A 23,551-nucleotide genomic window follows, 5' to 3' on the forward strand; every position below is an offset into this window, starting at 1 on the left:
TGGATACCATTTTTTCAGGCTTTGCGGGAATTAACAGCAAATATTGCGGGAGAAATTGTTATTAATTTAATTTTGAGTTCATGACAGACAAGGACAGGATGGGAGACATCAGCTCGTCACACCCCCATGCTTGCAGGATCACATTTGAGCACGTCATTCTTCTTGTTTTATAGTCCAGCAGAGGCAAAGACTCCTTCCTTCCGATACTGATTTTGACATGACTTACAATGGCAAAAGTAGAAGGTTTGAAGCTCCTAAGCATGTGGGTCAGTCTCACAAAATAACTCTAGCACAGTGGCTCAGTGGCTCCACTTGTTTCCTGGGGCTCAGTCCTGTGTATAGTGTATTTGTATGTTTTTGTGGGTTTTCACATGGTTCTCCCATTTACAGTCCTAAAACAAGTGTAAAGTAGAGGGATTGGAGACTCGTTGACTGTATTTTCTGTGTTATCCCTTTAATAGAAACAAATGAATTAATGCCTGGTTGAAAACGACACAAAAAGTGCTCAAAAGTTTGTGTGTGTGCCTGTTTGTTGCAGTCTTACCTGCAGATTGACCTCAGCCTCGAAGAAAGTGAGACAGGAGCAGTAGTGTCGGTCTGAATCGATATCTGTCAGCACCACAGTGAAGAAGGTGGGTACTTTCCTGTCCCTGGACAGCCTCCAACCTCCAGGCTGGCAGAACTGAAAAGAAAATCAGTGCAATGAGGATAATTCACAAAGAATGGACACTGTGTAACAGAGACTGAGGCAACATCATACACTCCAGAGAAGACACACTGAGTGCTGTTAGTCATTTAGGCTTGAATCCTTTCGGAAACTACATTTTGAGCGTGTTTCAAGAAAATTTCATATTAACACTGAAATGTCCCCTGAAACTTTCTTCTGGTAACTCATTCAAACCTTGAATGAACAGGGCATCAGCATATCACTGTAGCCAGTCTAATGCTCCCATAGAGAGCATAGACAGGATGTCCTGCTGCACTTACACAGCAATTACATCAGCTCATCAGAGCGGGAAGTGACATGTTCAGTATTTAGTTTCCTGAGAATCATCAGCGAAGGTGCAAGGCCAAACTGCCCGAGTTCATTAACTGTCTGATCATAAACAGCAACATCTTAAATTAGATTAATGGAAAATTCCCATGAATTAAGCAACATACGAAGTGATTGAATTGATCCCAGCGGATTGAATTAAGGCTAAAACAGATTTATTTTCCTGCTTTCAGAATTTTTTTTTTTAATGCGTCACCACTTCAGAAAACAATACATGTTAGAAAGGTTAGAAACAGATCTCTCTCGTAGTAACTCTGTTTATATTTTGATTGTCTGGATTAAAGATTCAGTCTAAGATTTGGACATACGTGAGTAAAGCATACTTGAGTTGTGAAGCAGTCTGATTCTCCAGGGGGAAGTCCTGTCTTCCAAAAACTTCCTGGAACAACCAATTATTTATATTTCCAAGTGCTCTTGTTTAGCAGGGATTTAAGGTATCACACAAATCAACAATTTGTGATGCGTGACAAAACAGAGCCATTTTTAGAAAACTGCAGACTCTGATCCCCAGAAAGACTGTTACTATAATAAAAAGCATCTCAAACAGGTTTTAGTTCTCAGAGCAAGAATGTGAGTAATGACCCAGCCTGACACAAAACATCTGCAAAGTGTGGCAAAAAACGAGCTTTTTCTTATACAGTGTTTTGTTTGACAGATAATGTTGATCAGTAAACACGATAACAACAAGAAAGATTTGATTAAATTTGATAAGTTATTATTTGAGAGACAAGCCTTGGGGCAAGTAAGAGTGCAGAGGGACAAAATATGGGAGGCAGGAGGGCATTTGGTCAGAGAGACGACTGTTTGTGTCTGCTCTCTCTCTGTTTTTGCTGGAGGCCCAACTGGCTCTGGCTCTGAACACGGTGTTTAGACTGCTCCTCAGGGGTTACGCAGGGGATCACCGGACACATGGAGGAAGAGAGGAGACTGGATAGAGGGAGGGGTGGGTGAGGGCAAAAACAGATGGATTGATGGACAGATGGATCCGTGTACAGCCAAAGACAAATATACTAGCAAAATAAAAAGATGAGGAGTAGAGACAGAGGAAGAGAGAGGAAGGAGCTGATGAAGAGAAAGAATAAATGGAGAATAAGGAAGGCAGAGAGGAAAAGGGAGGAGGGGGGACTTGGCTTGTTCAACCTGGAGGTTTGGATCAGGATGCCACCATCTACCAGCAGATACAATAGCTTGCAGGAAATCTGTTAAACCTGCTTTGTTGTGAGGTGTGTGTGTGTGTGTGTGTGTGTCTGTATGTGTGTGTGTGTGTATGTGTGTGTATGTGTGTCCAGACAGGACTCAAGGACAGTGCAGATAAGTGTGATCCTGTCCTGAACTATTCCAACTATGCCATTCATTGTTGTCAAAAAGAGATAAACACCTTTGGGACTGCATAGCTCAGAAGATCACAGGAGATATAACATCCTGTGTGTGTGTGTGTGTGTGTGTGTGTGTGTGTGTGTGTGTGTGTGTGTGTGTGTGTGTGTGTGTGTGTGTGTGTGCATGTACGACTGTATGCATGTGTCAGAGGAACCAACTATAAGGGAGCACGTGGTAAGATGATTAATCGACTTCCCCAATGTTAAATCAGTGTTTCCTCAAAGTCGTTATCTTGCCTGTAGGTCTGCAGAGAGACACTCAAGTGCTGGCGCGGGTTCAGAGACACTTTGGGGAGTTCAGTGTTTTGTACACTTCACTTTATTCTGGGACCACTGCATCCAGACAGACTGCTGACATCATTTACATACCAACTTATAGCTGTCTAACAAAAAGATGAATGATTGGCTAGTTTAAATCATGTAGCTGGATCTAAAAAGGACAAAGGTTCAATCAAATCAACAAAAGTCAGTCAATGCTGATTCCATGTTTCCCATCTGCATTTTTTCAGAATGAAACTATGCACCACCGTGTGTAAACAGAGAAAATACGCATACGCTATTTGTTTAAAACGCCCAACTTGAAAAATTATGTCAGCTGCTATTCTGTAAAAAACAGAGTGTAGTGTGGTTATAAACACGCAGCTACATTTTTGAGGCTCGTTCTCGTACGCGGAGTAAAGTTAAAGAAAGATTAAGAAAAGATATTTGCGCTGTGTTAAATTACTGCTAATGCGAACCAAACATTTCCTTCTGCCACAGCTTCACATTAAAAGCATTTAACTGGCAAAACACAAGTTGTCACAGCAAATGCAATTTGCCAGTGAGTTTAGCACTTACAGCTATTGTCCATCAGAAAGGCGGCTACAAAACAGTGAACATTTTTAGCAATTTTTGCAGAAAATGACCTTGAACCACAGTGAGCTGTTAAATGAAGATCTACTTCTACTTCTCAGCAAGGTAACCAACTCCAGTTCCCTATTAGCTTTGTGTTTAAATCTGAAATATTGTCAAATAGGTGCTGTAGCATTCCGCTTTGACAACAAATCCTTTGCCATCTTCTTGTCAGTCAACACTCCTTGGTTTCATCACGTGATGGGTGTGATCTGATTCCTGCTACTCTGTGCTGCGACGGCTGTGGACCTCTGCACAGTGTGTGTCTCTCTCTGTACAGCATGTGAGATTGACAGAAGATGGCAGGGGTAGAGCGAGGTATAAAATGCCAAAATGGATCGCCAAATACAATTGTGCAGCCGTTAATATAGTTGGGCGCCCTGCCCAAGTAAAGTTTATGTGTGGGAAACACAGCAGAAAAATAAGGCAAAAAGACACTGGGGGCAGTGGGCAAGTAATGTAATGGGTGTATACCCAACCATCATGTAACACCGGTATCACCAACTATCACAGCAAGTCTACTGTGTGTATTTATGTCTTCCTGTGCTACATACTGCAACCAGTAAATGACCCTGGACAGATTTCCAAGTAGCAGCAGAGCCGAGGGAACAAGTGAAAGCACTGACTGACGGGAATCAGATGCAAGCTTTATGGTACATTCAGCAATAGCATGACAGAAATCCAGTGCAGTGCCAACAGGTGCAAAGGTCAACACGTAGGAAACTTAGCCCTTTTGAAGCACACATACTGTACACGCACGCGCGCGCGCGCGCACACACACACACACACACACACACACACACACAAACACACATACACAGCAGAGAGAAAGGACATCTCCCATTCCCAAATTAGACTTCAGTCAAGTGACAAAGGGACACACTTCTTGTATTAATGTCAAAGCCGAGTAAACTGCTGCCCTCAGGCTAAACCCTCTGCATCACATCATGTGCTGCAGCCTGGTATGACCGACTCCCACCCAACTGCTCTGTTCACCTATTCAGCCAGTGACACTGGATCTGCAGTCTGACCTGCTAAGCATCGTCACAGCCGAGTGCTTGAAGAGCAGCACCAATAAAGAAAAAAAAAACACAGACACAGAGGCTTAGCCTGATCAGGACAGGGCCGCATTCTTATACTATGACGAGGCATTAATGCCCGGCCAGTCTGGCTTGCGAAGGCCAGATATAACCGGGGTGGCAGCCATTACTAAAGATGACTCAAGACAAAGAGACAGAGAAGATGGTGGTCAGCTTTGTCTTTTTCTGGTATGACGCAGCTGAAACATGACCGTAAAAACATGTTTTTACTGTGTATATAATGACCCCAACATTTGAGAGTCCTGTACTTGCACTTGAGGAAATGCAAACAGACTCTGAAGGGTCATAAAACCTTTAAAGTGGAGTTCCCGTCACCACAAATGAGCTCAATCCTGCAAATCCTTTTGGAGTGGGGCTAATTTCATAATTTGGGTGAGTTACAACCCAAATGAATTCAGGCACCGTAGTTTTTCAATGCTTTCTCTCCACATCAATAAAATGTGCATAGACTAAGCCCCAAATCTGACAATCAGCAAGAATGACCTAAACTATCCAGCCTCCCCTAACTTCAAGGAACAACATTCTGTTGCATGGAGATAAAATAAGTAAATATGGCTGCCAGACAGTCTCATATCATAGAGCAGGTATTACTGAAAGGAAAACATGAAAAATATTCTAAATCCATCTATAACCATCCAAACTTGTAGAGGGAGTCTGAATATAGTTACTGTCAAGACAATGTGGTCTTGAAAACTTAGTAGCAGATGTGCACTACAGTACACAGTACACTTCCATCATCCTCCTGTTCTTCCCCCTATTCATGTGGAAGAGTTGCATGCTAGGAAGACAACATAATGACGGAAAGTGAAGTGCAAGGTGTCAGGGGTCAGAGAGGGAGGTCAATGGCGTGCTGCCTGTCCAGAACTCCTGCTTTATCAGGTCTGCAGGATGAGCAGTGGACAAAACAACCAGAGACGGCTGCTCCAGCCGAGCGGTTTGGCGCACGCACATGACCCCCCGCTTCAACAATCTCATCAGTGTGATGAACACAAGACGCAAAACTGTCAACAAAATGACCATAATAGCACTGCTATCCAAATACTATTTAGTGGTTGCAGTGAGTAAATGAAACTGCGCCAAAGTTTAACTCCATTTCATAGCACTCCGCTGAGGTGGCATCTCCCTTCCACTTCGATTCCTAAACTCCTCTTCCCTGCTGTCACCAACCTCCTGGTTTCCCTTTGCTGATCTGTTATGCAATACCAGACGCATATGGTTCACTTTAGAGATAGATATTTTTAGATGACCATGATGGACCACAGTAATTCGAAAGAAATGTCTAGTCAGGCAAGACAGGAAGACTCATGTAGCAAATATTGCAACCTATACTGTACACAAAATTTCAAGCTTCATGAATGCCATATGTGTAGGAAACAATATACCAGAAAAGGAACCTACTACAAGATGTATTTTTAGTGCAAACGTAAAGGGTTTTTTTTGTTCGCCACAACAAGAACAAGATCATAAGGACAACTCTGCCGAACCCCCATTTCACTAAAATCCCTTGGGAAGATTTGTTCACTCCAGGGCGAATACTTGGGTTTATTTCAAAACACAGCATAAATTAAAAACATACGGCCAGTTCACCACATGCGACTTGAAAACAGAAATGCATAAAGAGGCAAATAAAAAGGAACCTCAGAGAATCAGACATTGCTAAACTTAAATCAATCCACTGTCAAAATTAATTCATCCCGCTCTCTCAACCTGATTCCTCAAACTAGACCTAAAGCGTCTGTGTGATGTTCATGGTTGCCATGAGGGTCTCAAACATTGATTTGACTTATTATGTTTCCGTCTTGTCAAAAGTAGGTTAACAAACACCATAGCTTTTGAGCATAAATGGGTTGAATCATAGTTCAGGAACCAATCTGTTGTGAAATATAGTCAACAGTACAAAAATACCCTTTCCGAATCCAAGGAAAGTCCATGGATTTTCCCGGCACTGTTTGATAGCAGGCTCTAGTGGTAAAACTGATATGAAAAACACTTGAATAGAATGAAAAACAATCATAATCCAATAAATTCTTCCATTGCTGTGACGAAATCTGTCAAAACTGAAGGGAGTAGACCGGTAAAATGAACAAAGTAAACCTTACGACATTATAGTTTGAGGAGGACCTCTTCAGTCATGTATCAGCATGCCCGCTTATACAAGTGGGTTAGTTTTTTTTTTTAAACAAGATTAAAGGTATGTCAAACACCTAACATGACTTGCACAATTCATGTCAGGTGTCTTATATTGAACAGAAATTTGGCTGGACAATGCAGTTGGCTTTTCAATGTTAACCATTACGAATTGAACTCAAGTACTGGTTGATAAGTGACAATGATACTGGGCACAGCACATGTTATGTTACACATGGATAAGCAGGCTTCGTAAGCTATTGTACACTTGGTACAAAATAAAGAATTCACATCAGTGGCCAGCAAGGTGTAAAACAGTTACAGGCAGCGTGTGATTTATCTCCACTTCCACATGTGCAAAATCATAACAGACACCAACAGACCATAAAAACCTTTTCTGATTCTGCCTTTTGGCAGCCATTGTGAAAAACATTAACATGCCTGTCCTAGTTGGGTTCTATCTGATCGTCTCCTCAGCAATTTAGATGACACGGAAGTGAAGGATCAAGACTATTAGTGTAGGTAGTTTTACTGAGTATTTACCACAGTTGGCTTCACATACATATCTGTGAAACAAACAGTTAGGCTTTATCAGAAAGTGGTGGTGTCAGGAAGGATTACTGACTTACCACTGAAATAACTGACACTATGACAGAAGTGACTCTCACTAATATACAGACCTGTTCTCAGTCATTTATGTTGAGAATACAGCAGGCAGATGGAGGTGCTACAGAATCAAGGGGTAGACTGACTATTTTTAGTCCTTGACCTAAGTGCAAACTATAGATTTAACCTGCCGTCAATGATCTCTGTTCTCGTGCCTCTCCTAATAGCTAGTCTCTGGCAAGTAGCTGAGTTGTGTCTGATTTAACTTTGCCCTTTCACTCTACCAAGAACCATGATGTCTCCCTGGGACCTGCTACAGGGTCACATCTGGCCTCCAAACATTGACCGCCTGCAGCTGGGCATTTGGCTTTCCAGCACTTTACTTACATCTGCTCGACTGTGACCAGGCTGTGGCTCTATACATATGTATCGAGCATAGCACAAGAAGAGGCACCTTAACTTGTGTTCTGGCTGAACACAGTGTCCCAGGTCAGATCTGTGGGGGAATAGCGGAGTGCATTCAGTGTCTGTATGATAGTACCAGTGGCATCGCCAAAGCTGGACATTTTCAAATCCCACACAGTGGCCTTATGATCAGCTATTAAGTGGGAAAAGTGGGTAAGGGAAACAAAAATCTGGAAAAACAGGGGTTGACATTCTTCCCTCCACCAGAAGTTCAGTAAATGCAATATTGTTGGGTCAGATTTTTTTTTTGGATGTACTGTATGTGTGTATTTTGGGGAATTCAAGTTATCACCAGATCATGTTTTTCGATTTGTTGGTTGGTTTGTCAACAGAAATACAAGAAAACCACTGAATTGATTTCCAGGAAACTTGGATGGAGGATGGGTCTCAGCCCAGAATAGATCCCATTAACTTTTGATGTGGATCGGGATAAAGGGACAATTTCAGGAACTATTTCTCACTTCTATCACTATTGCGAGATAGTGTGTTTTTCAACATTTTTGTTAATTTCATAGGGAAATCTGGCCTTTTCAGGTGGCTGGTCTCAATGCGTGAGTGCAAAAGGGGGCTGTTGGGCCTTAGGAGTAATTTTGGGAATTTGTCCATTATTATCAGCAAAACATTGCTACAGCCTTTGTTTTTACCTACCAGCTGACAATAGGTAAACATGGTTGGTTTTTTTATTTCATCTGTAAAAAGTAAACAAGATACATCAAAACACATGCCTGAGCACATGGAGTGATGAATGAAAGAGCAGGGTAAACAGCTTTGTCCTGAGGTTGTAGATCAGTACAATGGCTGTCCTGCGTCAGACTTCTGAGCCCCGGCCTTTACAGCACTGAAGATAATGGCTGATAATGACCTGGCTGTGGAACAGGTGCTTCCTCCACTGCCTTGTGGGGGCCTTGGTGAAGCTCCAGTATTCACTATAAGCCTCAATCTCACTTCTGCCCTCATAAGCTCAGTTCAAACCACAACAAGTTTTGTTCCTCTCTTATGAAGTTACACAAAGTGAATCTGTGCAGTACGCGTCAGTCAGATGAGAATCTATGAAAGGCATTTGTCACATAAAGCTTCAGAAACACGTTTCTTAAATAGTAAGTAAAAGGGGAAAACACTTAAGACATAAAATGAAATGAAGCTACAAATGCATAGCTTTTGTAGTGTAATGGATGGAGTGAGGGCAGACTCTGGGAGAATAACTGAGGGTATGACTCTAAAAACCCAGAAACCAGCCTGTGTATACCATGCTGTTCCTCAAACCCGAGGACACTAACAGGGCTTGACAAGCGAGCAACACTGCCATCCCCACACTCGTAGTAGTGTGGGTAAAAAAGTCAATGAATAACCGCAATTTAATGTATTACTGCACCATGTTATTACGCTGTCTTACTATTTTTCAGGACTTTCAAACATCCAGCCCATGTCAATACCAGCGCTTCTTTCCAGGTAAAACTCAGCGAGTTCTGTAACCATGCTTTATGTCCACAATGCAACACAATGGGGAACTATTACAATAAAAGTTGTTGGCAAGTCCTACTGTAGAAGCTCAACACTGAGGAGAACACCAGCAACTGGACATCTGAGAGTACTGAAAGATCTCTCATGGCAAGAGCAAAGGTTCAGGTTTCGAGGTAAATCTCTTCGACAGATATTTAATATATGAAAGCAATGAGCACGTTGAAGTATGCAGGTGTAAGAATCCAAGTTATGTGCCCTGCCGGCCCTGGTGTCAGCAGCAGTCCATATTTTTACTGCCAACAGTGGCATTCAGTAGCCAGTTAGAGGGGTGTCTGGAACCAGCCAGCTCTTTAGATGGGAGGGAGGAAATTTAGAGGGTGTCACAAAACTTCCTGTGGTCTTGGACCTGTTCACCTGTCTACTGGCACCAGTTCACAACTACATTTTTGTGCCAAGCTCCTGGCTGGCGATAAGTGACAGAGTTGGTCACTTATTATCGTTCCTTTTTGTGTTAATTTGTAAAGCTGAGACTTGGGTCTATCAGGAAATAACATTTCTGTTAAGTGTATAACACAGAATAAAAAGGGAATTAACACTTCATTACTATACCAACTACACTTATAAACAATAACCGACAGCTTCTACTGTATCTCATCTCGAAGTTTGAATATTTGCACTCTCCAGTGTACTGTGGCTTCATTTCATCCTGTGTATTCCCATTTCCTGATGAACTCATAGTGCTTTTCACCATGGAAAGTCCTGCTTGCTTGATAGCTCCAGCTTTGTTTCCTGATGTGTTTAGCTTCACTGGCACACGAAGCATTGATTACTCATGTGTGGATCTTCCTGACAAACACATGATTCCACCCCCACCCCCCCCCTGGCTGGAACGGCATCCTGCTATCTGGAATGCACTGTTTAGTTTTTCGCTCATAGTTTTACAAACATCATAAGACCGACGTGCAGCGCGACATGTCAAATTATGGTCACTTGAGTCAATCCATCAAGTCACACAATTAGGCTGCAGTCTTTCATCTGTTTGTGGTTTGGCACAGAGCCTAAAACTGACTAACCAAGGCTGCTGGTTATGAACAATGCAGTTAAGCTTTGTCATGATTTGCTTGTCCAACCTGCTGAGAGAACAAGGCCAGATGAATGACTCAATGCTGCAATAAGGGAGGTACTTTACTCAAGTTAACTAAACCTGAACTGAAGCCCAGATGCTCAGGTCACACTGGAGTCAGTTCAAGAAGTATTCATCAACCTTCATCAACATGCTTCAAGAAGTACTCTCTCTGAGACAATATGTTTAAAAAAAAGGTTCTTATTGAAAATTCTATTATAAATTCACTATTCGTACGCCAGGCCAGCCGTCAAATCAACTAAACAAATGACACCAGCCGGTTACAACTTTTCTGGATAATTCGAGCATCCTTCAGGGAAGTGCGAGCCACGTTCCTCATTACAGCAGGGAATTGGGGGAAAGGGAGGAGTTGAAGAAGTCAAAGTTCTACACAAGAGATATGAGACAAATGTTTACAGTCTGGTCAAGTCAGGTCAAATTCCTTCATTGGAGGAAGTTAAGCCCCGGAGGAAATTTTTAAAATGTCATGTCTACACATTTTTGTCAGAGGAAAACAAGTGAGGGTGTAATAGGCATTACGTATACAGTACCTGTGTCTGTTGTGATGCAGGAAGCCTTTGTAAGTACAGTATATTCAATTTTATGTACTGCAGGCAAACAATGCCTACTACAAACTGAGAAATCTGGAATAACAGAACACAGTGTACAATAATTTTGCTCTTAAATAATCTTGACTTCTCTCTGTTAACAGCTAGCCTTGGACTAGCCTACTGGAAGAGTACATGTGACTTACTTCTGACTGATGACTGTGAACTCAAAGCCTGACTCATTTAATGGTGCCCCTCCCCGGGTGCCGAAAAACACCTAGTACACTTTCATAACTTGATTAAACTTGTGAACCCGATTAACACATGATAGGTCAAAGGGTTGCAGCCCTTCTTCTCAGAGTCAAAAGGTATTCGAACTTGAAGAGAGACATCAGATCCAGTCTTAGCAGCCTAGTCTTTCTACTGATAGCAGTTTCTCCAATGTCCAGTGAGAATTAATTGGTTAAATCTGGTTGTAAATCATTTTAAAAGACAATCCTGATAACTCAGGTGTAACAGCTGACTGCAACCATAGTCATGAAAAGGGGGGCGGAGGGGGGAAAAAAACACTTTTTATTATAATGCATAGGAGTGACAAAATTCATGAAGTATAGTTTTTTGTGGGGTGCCCCAGTAGCTCAGTTGGTAAAGCTTGCGACTGACGTACAGAGGCTGTGTCCTTGCCTGCAGCAGCCCAGGGTTTAAGTCTGACCCATGGCCATTTGCTGCATGTCATCCCCCCTCTCTCATCCCATTTCCGGTCATCGCTCAAGCTATCCTGTCGATAAAGCCATGAAAAGGCAAATAAAGAAGAAGAAAGAAAGTAGCAGTTCTTTTAAAAAAAAGTTTAGTTTTTCTTTTTTGCTTTGCCATATCAATACTTTTTCTTTAATGTATTTTCCATTGCAAGTACAACTTTTTTCACAAAAACTAAAATACCCAATGATGACACCTCTGAATAGCGTAACTTATCCTGAAAAATGTGAGACATCTGAAGAAGATTCATATCATGATTAAAAATGATAGCATGTAGAGAAGCATAGTGCCTGTGTTGTCACTCTCATTTAGGAGGACTGTTTTGAAGACTGGTTACTGGTTTACCACTGAACACCATCTTGGCAGTTCAGGGCAATTCAAATCTGGGCAAAGAGCGGAGAAGTCTCAGCGGAGCTGTGGAGGGATGAGAAGGAACCACCCAGTCTTAGTGTGGTTCTCTTGGGTATCGGGCAAACTCACTCAAAACATGTGAAGGGATTGAAGAATCTGGTGACCAGAGTGGAGTTGCATTTTAAGGGACAGTGTCTAAATTAGCAATGGGACAAAAAAACAAATGACCGGCGTGGTATGCGGTCAGAGCAACAAGACTGCTTGCCTAACTGATTGAGTGGAACAGAAAACCCACACCACAAACTGTGTGTTGGACTGGACCAGTACAGGATAACTATTGTTCAGTGCTGCAGCATCTCGCCCACAGCTGCAACATGGGAGACGAGCGATAGAGCAGTCTGAACATCAGGCTAAAACTCCCACTGTTGTTAATGTCAAACACCTAAGGCTAAATGCTACAAGCCTTCAAAGGTGAGGACAGGTCGCTTTGAAACTTTGAAAACAAACTAAGAAGTACGTCAAGGGACGACGTGAGACAAATGGACAGTCAAAGTCAAATGTTTCAGCTCAGAGTTCGGAGTTCAGAGAAGTCAATCTCAAAGTGCTGACGAAGGCTTTTCTCAGAAATGTTTGACCCACAAAACCAAATTATTTCATACGAGCATTCATTAATTGATGAACTCGAGACATTTGAACTAAAACTATAAATAAATTATTTATTCAGATTATTAAAAGTAAAAAATAAAATAAAATAAATGTTCATGCCCATGAAATGTTCCCAGAGCCCAAGAAGATCTTTTGAAGTTTCAGTTTTGGCCCTCCGAGGGAAAACGTTTGGGCAACCCAGATTTAAATCGTTATGATTGTCAAAACTGATTGGCTAATTGTTTCAGTTAAAGCAAATTTCCAGGAAACCTTTACTTTGACCTTCATGCTGAAATGCACAGCCCTGAACTTGGCTTAAAGCGGTTTCTGACATTAGAATAGTTTCCCCATTTTTAACTCCCAGTATGGACAGAGGTCCTGTATGCCGTACCTTAGATAGTAGTCATTACCGCATTAGCAGAACTGACCGAGGCTGATTGAGCTGCAGCAACTCAAATCAAATTTTCCAAAAAGTAATGACTCAAAAGCTACGCTATCAGAGGAGACATTTTCTTTCCTGCTGGGAAACATGACTACAGTGGAGACAGCGGGGTGATTCTGCTGACAAATAGTTGTCTGCAGGCTACATGTAATGGACTGACCCTCATGTTCAACACTGAACTTTGTGATGCTTTGGAATGTGTTTGACCTCTCGGGCATTGTTGTCAAGACATCTCTCTTCACCCAACACACACATACACTATATACAGACCTGAAGGCCAAGCTAAGCATAAACATAAACAGCTATCCATTTCCATTCAGTGTATGTTGTCATGTTCAGTGGATGGTAATTTCCATTTCAGTTTAAGGATTACGTGCTGTTTCAGAAACTTCATTTTTCCCAATCAAACTAATATTGTGTGGTCAAATTATGTGAACAATGAGGCTATATTTAAAGGGCTATGCTTTAGACATTATGCAACTGTTAAAATCTAACTTCATTATAAACAATAAGAGACTTATGTGATAGACCCAAGGCATAAAAAATAGTAAAAAAAAAAAAAAAAGATGGCATTAATACTGTAGTTTTTGGTTGACTGACTTAACAGTAACATCTGTGCATTTTATGGGGTTTAACAAAGTTTTTGAGGGGATAAAGCCAGCTTGAACACGATCGGGCCAATCTGTTTTAAAATACTAACCTAATTAGTTTTATGTACCTCCCTTATTACATGCAAAACAGCATTTAACAAAAACCTTCCTGACATAAATTGAAGGCATATTGCTTCCACTGTGTTAAAATACAAGGCATGAAGGTTTGATTTAGGTGAACGTAGTGGTAAAAATTTATAGCTCAGTTTGCTGGCAAGCATTGTGACCTTCAAAAGCAGGTTTGGATAAGGCCTCTGTTACTCCAAACACTCACTAACAGTTGGATTAGCTAGGCTTAATGTTCATCTGGTTGTCTTACAATGTAGACTTTATACCTGTAATTAATACAGCCCATTTAACACAAAAGAAAACAGTGCCTGCTAGAGGTTAAACGGAGAAACAAGTACACATGAGGGAGAAACACATAACTAACGCATCACACAAATCTACATTTGATGCCAATATGTCGCCCACCAGCAGCGGATGTTATGAACATTCACATACTCCAAGCTTTAAACAAAGGGTGCTTGTAATTAAACGAGCAAGCTCACAAGCAATTAAACAGTGAACACCAAAGTAATTCCAGGCATTCTTTTAACATTTGTGAGGCACATTTTCATTTCTTTGCTCTAACAAAATATAGTCACCATCACAATTTAAAACGTGATTGTTTTTCTAAATTAATCTGAGCATGACACGCGTGACAGCCACCTCACTCATTGCTGAGCCATTTGCAGTTTGGCTGCGAAGCTAGTGACTCGAGCTTTAAAACTTGCACTGTAAGGTAATGCTGGCAGCTGAGGCAGATGCTACTGACCTTGAAATTAAAAATAAAACTCTACTTATAACAGCAGCAAATGACATTGCCATATTCCTTCTGTATATAATTGGCTAGCATTAGCATGATGGCACACATGAACATGGACAAGTTACAGTCAGTGTGTGTGATAGAAGAGGCACTAAGCGAAGGCTCTTTGCACTTTCTGTGCATCGTGTGATCTCAGTTCATGTCAAATTCTGTGAAACTGACATCACAATGCAGTGAATAAATTATTCCTTCACTTTGCCTTTTGAGGTATTTAGTCTTCTTCAGTTAGACAGATAACGTGACGTATCATTAGATGATTGTCTTGCAATGTATCGCTTAACACATGGCTGTATCGTGATACTATCATTATCTTGGACAACGTATTGTGAACCGTATCATTTTGTGAGTTATTCTGTGATTCTCACCCCAGTATCTGCATAAATATTGTCCGAGATGTGCCGATATCAAAACTTTTTCTTCTTCTTTTTATAGAGTATAATGCAGAAAAAAGATGCTTGGGGTAATGTTAAATTGTTAAATTGTCGGTGAAGGTCACTGTTTCTGTGCACTGATGTCATCTTTGGATAGTAATATTTATTGTTAATCTATAAAATATCCTGCATCCAATACATATGAATCTTTGTAATTATTGTTCAGAACCACATTTGAGGGATGATTGAAAAAAAAATTCTGTGTGTATATATTACAAAAGAATATCAATATAGGCTCATATCAGAATATGTTCAGTCGGTAAGAAAAAATGATTACTCCTGTTTTGTTTGTAATGACTAATATATTTTGAGGAATTCTTTCAGAAAAAATGGTGGCGTTTACACGTTAAAAACATTGTATGTGGCCCTACTACTACCTCCAGAACGTCTGTCCGTTTACAGTACACCTAGAGGACTTGATACAGGGGGGCGAGGTGATGGAAATGTACTAGGTGAGCATCGTGCTGACCTCCATCCCCAGAACTGTCTCATCTATAACAGATGAGCGTTTAAGCTGGTTCCTATCATCATCACTTGCCTGAAAAGATTAGAAACACATTTCTCCTAGCACAAGTTGTAAACGCTTTTTCTTGGTGCATTCCTCATCTGTGGTTATTTAGTTTGCTGGGGGCCTGTTGTGACCGCAAAATGCTTTTCGTGCTCAGCTTCATCCACTGCTCTCTACAGATGTGTTTCTTAGTGTTTGTAAATGAGTCATTTTCTTTTTCATGGAGTAGAGAAAATCTGCAAATAATAATGGTTTACATACCAGCCTAAAACACAGCCAAAATGCAAATTGCTTAGTGGGTCTGTTAAACACTATGGTGTATCTTCATTAAAGCTTCAAAGTTGGAATTTCAGTCATTTGGCTCTTGACCAAAGTTTGTCACACTACATAGTAGGAAACAATCCCCTCTTTCCTGTCCCTGCTGACTCCTCTGAATGCTTTTTCAAAGCGAAAACTGAAGATGTCAACATATGAATCTTATTCAGTACGTTATCCAATATTCTTTACTATATTTGTACATATACTGGTCTCTCAGAAGAACATAATCTGTCTCAGTTTCAGCAAATATGTTGTGTATTTGCCAAAAAAGACTTAAAAAAAAAGGTCTAGCATTGAATGCATCCTCTTGTTTCAGCTCCATTTTACTGCCTTCAATGAGAAACATCATGCCTTATGCTTTCTTTGCACACCGGGGACTGCAGTACGTCTCAATTTCAGTCCAGGCTGACACATAATGAAGAAGCATTGGGGGATCACTTCAGCGAGATGGAATACAAAAAATTCACACACACCCACATAGGCACTAAAAAAATGGTATGCAGGTCCTCAATGACATCTGGAAACAGTAAGCTAATAGATTTAGCTAAACTTGTGGCTCTGTTTCTATATTTAAACTCTTTTATAGCATGACAGGGTACTTGAGGGATGATGATGAGAGAATAGACTCACTCTAGTTCATCCCTCAGAGTCACTGGGAGGTTAAAGACCAGTGCTAGGGTTTCAGCCTCATATCAACCAAAAATTCAACTTCCAAAATTCTACTTGACCCTTTGTCTGGACAGGGCATACCATCATTTTAAATATTTTTATAGTTTCACCAGTCGTTTGTTGAGCACTATGCTTCGCTGTATGACGCACCACATCTCGTTTTTAAGCAATAACTCACAGCAAGACACCCGAGATGGCCACCAACAGACTCCATGAGTTACACAGGAAGACGCCTGCATGCCATTTAAACCGCCCACTCACAATATGTCTATTTGTGCTGGAATAACAGCCTCACTTGCCCTCAATTGCCTTATAAATACCATCTGATAAACAAGAGTCATGGTATGATAGCATCTCTTTGACCAGGTCTGCACAGAGCCAAAGATTTCAGCTGCAGCCATGATAACTCTTGGCCATCATTAACATTCACATCATTTTTGTCATTACAGGCTAACAAAACAATACACTATTCATCCGGAATGACTTATTTTAAACCCAAGTTCCCAATCTTAAACTTATAAATCTGCAAATACTACCAGATTATATTTGCCTTTCTTCTAAAAGATCCTGTCACAGTGAAAAAAGCATGACCTCATCCAAGATGCTGAAGAAAGCCTCATGTTTAGATTGGCTCTCTCCATTTATCTTGGCTTACTTATCTGACCCATATTATGCAACTTGTTGGTCTCTACACCACTTACTGCAAAGATTCAATTGGCTCAAGTTGTGATCTGTGATCCCATCTGACCTCCACCAAACACAAAACATATTTTCATATTACAACATGCAACATTTCTTTGGGCACAGCGTTCCCAATCACTGACATCACTGGATCCTTTGAACCTACCATTTAAACATGCCTAACAAAAAGGTGCATAGCTGCTCCCTTTGGTTTTTATCAAATGCACAGAAAGGTAGATATTAACCTAAATAACTAAGGAAAAGAAAAAAAGTAGTCAAACACATGCATATCATAAATGTGCGCAATTGATCAGGCATAATTTTAACAATGGTTCTGATACCAAAATATAAAGTATTTATTTTAATAGTTTTTTACACCTGTGACTATTTATGGTGGCATGGTTAATTAGTGGCAATTTAAAAACTGGACAAGGAAATCTTTCAGTTGCAACAACCAGACCCAGATTGGCTTGCTGACAATGCTTAAACTCATCTTGAGCTTTGAATAGAAAAGAAATACTATCAAGCAACCTTGAACTTGTACATGCAATTCATAGTCTTGTATCGAAGAGAACAGAAAGTGCTGCGTAGTCCTTTGAAAGGATGAAGTACTTTGTTGTGCTCTTGATTCATTTTACTGTTTTCTCTCCTTGTTCGACTGCCAACATCATTCTGCTTAGTCATTAAAAACTTATCTGCATTGGCCAATATAAATGAACAAAAAACAGATATACCCCAGGCACTGATGTCCTGTGCAGTATGATACTGTTGACTGCTAATGTTGCCCTAGAGATTGACAGTTTTTCCCAGTCCTGATAAGCAAATATTTGTCCATCCATTGCATTGTCCATTTAAGGAAAACAGACCCCCTGTCGCAGACCCGTTCAAGGGCCAGAGAGGGAACAGACTAAGAGCAGCAACTAGTCATATTCCTGAAGAGGACTGACAGCAATGGGAACCAGATAACAGGCTGGACATGATGAAAAAAAAAGTATTCTGAGGAAAGAGGTTTCCCAATTAGTGAATGTGGAAAGGGTTTTTGAGTAAACAATCATTATGAATTTATCTGAAACAGGAAATGCCAACATCTGCTGCACAAGCTCCAAAGGGCAAATGTGTTTTTTTAAACATGAAAGTCTCTTGGGGTATTATCTGTCATTTTGTGACACTGAAAATGCTTTCATTTTTGTGGGACAAAAATGTCTTACTTTACAGGGAAGAAAATCATTTTTAACCATCAAATCCGGAAGATGGAAGGACGAGGACAATCACTAACAAGAAAAACACTGTACAACTTGTGCCATCACACATTAACTATGCCAGAGATGCTGTCTGCTCTCCTGTCATGAACTATGCAATTGTTGGTATGTACAGGCCTCAGTGTGCAAAGGCCTCAGTCACCATAATGATGCAACCATTCAGACACCCGTCTATCAATTATACTCAGAGTTTCATAACTGATTTTTACTGGTCATCAAATCATGCAAACTAAAAGAAGAAGAAAGCAACATTTTTACAAGCTTCTTCAATAAATATTTGCATTGTTTTGTATGTGCATGCTGAAGCACAACAGATTTTTGACATCATTTGTCTCCACGCATTACATTTGTCTCTGTCCAAACACTATTAAAAAAAAAATTTTGAGGACAGTTGCAAATTTGTGATTTATTAAAATCTTCTTGGTGGTTTCTCAATCATTGATGGATCATTATTTTTTAACAACAATTATTTAATAACAGGAAGTAGTTATATTTGTATTGGATGAAAAAAAAGCTGCAATACTGTCAGGTAAAGACAGAGTTTGGTGCTCTGAGACAGTCTGAATCCTACTAAAGCATATCCAACATGTTCCAACCATATTTTCATTAAAAAGCATTTTAAGATAAGATTATATTTTATTGATCCCCCAAAGGATGTATTTGGGTTAATGTTTCATGTTAGTCGCTCCCAGCAGACACACTGTTTTTTAGTTTCGGTGCACATTTGTGTTCCTGTGTTTCACTCTGGTTAGTGTGCCAGGTAATACAGCTCTGTTCCGTTTGAGTTTATAGGAGGCTGTTATCACTCACCATCTCCACCCCTTGAGGAAAAGCCGTTCCATCCCAATCCTTCTTGGGGAATCTTTGAATGATCTTTCCACATCCCTCCCCTGAACCTGCGGACAAAAAGGCATGAAAATCAGTACAGAGGAAATGATGGCATGTAGACATCAGCGTGTTACTAAATGAGAGAAATATCACCAATCTTAAGTGAGCCAATGGTCACACACCATGTACGACTGGCTGACATGGTTGAAAAAAATTTCACAATCTCAATATTAAAATAACACAATGGTCAATTTAAACTGTTAAACTAAGCCAATGGTGCTGATTATACTCGAGTTTTGTTTTTCTGTCAGATTAATTCCGAAAGCACGTTATGGTTTTAGCAAATTTTCAGATTTTCCTTCTGTCCCTAATATGAATTTATTAGGTTTGACTTAACATGACAATGTCACAGAAGAAAACAAAGAGAGGAATCAACAGAAAAAAATAAAGATTAATAAAATGAGTGTATAAAAAATGTCAGAATGAACTCCATGCAGCAAAAATAGAGGTCCTGAGCAACAGCATAACTGTGTATCTCATCCTTTTTCTTTAAACATCCACAAAGCAAACAGGGTGCATGTAGAAACAGCCTGGGCTTTCACCACAGCCTAACTACAGGTTTCCTAATTGCTCCTCCCTTTAAAAAGGTCATCTTTATACTTCCAAGAAGCTGCTTCACTTGGCCTGAGTCTATTTTCCAAAAAGGTACTAGGAAGCAGGAAAGTTCTGAGAAAGCAATATATTCATATTTAGTTGTAAATAGGAACTGTGAAATAGTTAAAACAGGAAAAAAAAAGACCTAAATATGTTGACAGAGCAAAATAAAATCGAAAGCGACACTGGCATTTGAAATAAACTGAACTGAAGCTGAGTGCATCCATTAATGAAGGAGAAGTTACAGGCATCTGAGCTGCTAACTGGAATATTCAATGGAAATTCAACCAGCTTCAGTGTTGTTTGCTTGCTTGCAATTTTTTAAAAAGACAAACAAAAAAAAGGTAAAAACATGAAGAATGCTTGCTAATTCTTGTAATCCCCGCAGTCACCACTGGTAAAATCCCAGGTGGATTAACATCAAACATCTGACTCAGCAAACCAATTAGACATTACTACATGTATATACACACATAGTTAAGGTAGTTCAAACCACATCATTGTGTTTAATTTGACCCTTGTTGCCATTTGCAGCTAATCAACATTAGGAATTTTACAGAGTCAGAGCAAATTCTGTATATTTTGGCCGTAACAATCACATAAAAACTCCTAGTCAGACTCTGGTGGGACTGATTAAATCAAGATGTTTCAGGAGGAATGTAGTACAAAGTGAGAGATATGTAACATAAACTGCTATCACAACGAAGCTCACAGGAGTGAGAAGGCCAATAACTTTTTAGTGATAACGCTGTGGCAAGCAAAATCAAGAAGCACACGGGGAAACGTCTTCGTTCTTCACCGTTCAATCACAAAACCCAACCTTGACCTGGGCTAAAACTGCAACTTTGACCTCATGCTGAACCTATAACTACTGTTTCTTGATAAAACTTTGATTACTGCAATGTCTGTATCTTAATTGTTTCAATAAGACCACATGAAAACTCAAACCTGTTCTGTTCACTGGCTCAAGGCAGTGTATTTATAGGTATTTTCCATAAGTACATTGTCTCCATTCAAATCTCCATAACAAATGTTCATAATTAATCTGTAATGCACACTAACCAAGTTGCAAAAATACGTCACCAAGCTAGAGTTTGTAGCTTTATTAGCTTTTTGAATACAAAGTCTTAAGTGTTGGTGACAGATGTACAACACCACACAAAGACGTATTTACTTACAGTATGTAGTTAGAGCTGAGAGAGACAGCTGGATGCTGATCTATAGCAGGTGTGGTGAACTTTCATTCAGCCACACAGATTTGCGAGGTTGATCATCGAAAGCTTTACAAATGAAAAAACTCCCTCATAGATTTCCCAAAGGGCCTCATATGGCTAGGTCTTGCAAAACTCTGAGACCTAAATTGGATGTAATAATTCATGTCAACATGAGTGCAAACAAAACACAATATGTATTTAGGAGTTGATGCATGACTGCAACATTCTTATTCAGCAATCTGGAAAGCTAATAAATGGACATTTTATCTAATTTAAGAAAAATTTCCCTCTTTTAACATGCCAAAAACAGCATTTTAAGGTCTGTTTCACAATATGCACTTCGTCACACTGCGTTGTCTGACCCGATGACTTCATCGCAACGTTATTTTAAACTCTTTGTCACTCTTTGACAGTTAAGAACACACTTTCTATTTTTCAGCCAAGGGTAAATTGGTCTCCTATCAAGAGAGTAAGACATAGAAATTGAATAAATGCGGCCTTTCTCCTAGGAATTTATTTGACTAATACTGATGATTCAACCTGTATGGACATTTTGTTTACACAATCAATAAAGTCCCAATTCCTAATTGAAAGCATTCGGGCTAAATGCTAGCTTTGTTGAAGACCAGTTCAACAGCAGTCTGATTCATAAAATAAATATGCAGCATATGCAACATAATGTTTAAGCAACAAGTTTGGCTCAACGCAATAAAAACAGGAAAAAAACCCCACAGAAGACGAAAAAAATGGGACACTGGGACACCAATTATGCTAAATCAGAGGGTGTAAGGACACAGGGAACGCACAGTATAGCATGGATAGCATTGTGCAAACAAACCATTAGCACCAACTGTCAGGAAAGACTAAGAGGCCAGCAGTTCCTTGACAGACAAATGAACCACATTATGGCCCTTTGGGAGAGTTTTATGTGTGGGTACCTCTGTTGTAGCTGTGCTACCAGCTCGCCAACAGTAATACCCCTTTCACACTGGACAGAAAACCCACAAACAAAGATAAACATCTGGCTTTAGTCTTTAATGTGAATGGGTACAATCTGCATTAATTCTCGTGTCAAATGACTCTGCAGTAGTGCCAGGTGTTTACTGGTTGGTGGATAGAAACATGACACCCGGGTGGACATGCTAATTTTACCCCCTTTTCTGAAGCAGCACAAAATTTAGGACGCTGTCTTGTTCACACTTTTTCCTCTGTCTCAGTTCAAGCAGCGCTAGAACATCAATTAGTTAGTGCTGAGTTTGAAAGAGAGACTTAAGTAAAAGTGACATCGTCAGCGGCCGCAAGGTCAGTACGCGCTCCTTTCCAGCTGGCTGATCAGCACTGCGCATGTGCAACTTTCAACAGACAAGAGAAAGAAGCGAGATGTCTCACTCCTTTGCAACTTCTGTTATCAGCACTGTAAAAAACGATTATTATACATATGCATAAAACATGATTTAACATCTTCATGCAGTCTGATGAGGTATATGATCTACTGCTTTCCACTGTTTGGGCGCGTTCTTGATGACAAATATACGACACATAAGAACAAAATCAGAAAGGCAAATTGACCACTGGCAAGGGAAAGGAGTGAAGTGCTAGCTAGCAGCTCTTACCATTTCTTTTTTTGGGAATTTAGCCATTTTAATGCAATGGCTGTTCTCCTTATGTGCAAAATAAGTAACTCCCCAACACTATTTTGCAGGGGCACCCTTGCTGCATCCTGGTTTCAGTGCCACCCACCCTCCTACGGTTGTGATTGATTTAAAGAAATACAAACAAGCCAGAGTGTTTTTCCCATATACCAGAATGGGAACTGTTGTGTGGCGTTGTATCCATTTTGTCATTCACTGCCTTTCAGCAGTTCCATCTCAACTCAGGCAAATGCCATGACACAGCAAAGTACTTAGCAGACTGCTTATGAAGCCCCTATGTCACAGTTCGGCCATAGGTCAGATACCATGCACAAGGGAGACGAATTGCTTCAATACACAGGAGCGTGAACCGCTACACATCAACATAATGACACAAGGTCCTCAGCGGCATGCTGCAGCCCTCCTGCACTAAATGCCTCAAGCCTGCTGTCAACGACGTCTTGAAACCTAGACCTAATCAATCACAATGAGGCTCTCAGGCCTGAGTGGGGACAGGGTTTTTGGTTGGGGAGTGTGTGTGTGTGTTTGTCTGAAATGAAGGGAGCTCAATGATGGTTATACTTTCATCGTGGTTCCCTTCCAGAGGTGAGTAGAGCATGTTCAGACACTGCACGGAGACTGGTGCTAGTAGAACACCAGTCTGTCAGACCGTTACGTGTCTTCAGGTCTTTACAGCTCCTTTAATTGAACTCACATGGTTTAAGTGCTCCAAGTTCAAATTTTCAACCACGGATGAAAATAAATGACAGAATTCCTCACATTCCACAGGGCTGAACTCTTGTATTAAAACAAGCCGTGCTTTCAAATACTACCCCCCTGACAACTATAAAGAACCCCATCAGTGAGGATAATAGAACCCAGGCCTGAAAAGGAA

General features: G+C 40.4%; 1 protein-coding gene across 9 annotated transcripts in view; it reads right to left on the reverse strand.

Moving 5' to 3' along the window:
• The window catches only part of sbf2 (SET binding factor 2), a 111,142-nt gene that overhangs the window by 65,603 nt on the left and 21,988 nt on the right, over nucleotides 1-23,551 (reverse strand). For all 9 annotated transcript variants that reach the window (XM_084356101.1, XM_084356096.1, XM_084356098.1 and 6 more), the window contains 2 exons: nucleotides 19,140-19,225; nucleotides 545-682 (listed from right to left, as the gene is read on the reverse strand). In XM_084356101.1, coding sequence (XP_084212227.1) covers nucleotides 545-682; nucleotides 19,140-19,142 — 141 coding nt within the window. In that variant the 5' untranslated portion in view covers nucleotides 19,143-19,225. The remainder of the gene's footprint in view (nucleotides 1-544; nucleotides 683-19,139; nucleotides 19,226-23,551) is intronic.

Source organism: Pagrus pagrus (genome assembly GCF_965226575.1).
Source record: "Pagrus pagrus genome assembly, chromosome: 1".
Lineage (NCBI taxonomy): Eukaryota > Metazoa > Chordata > Actinopteri > Spariformes > Sparidae > Pagrus > Pagrus pagrus.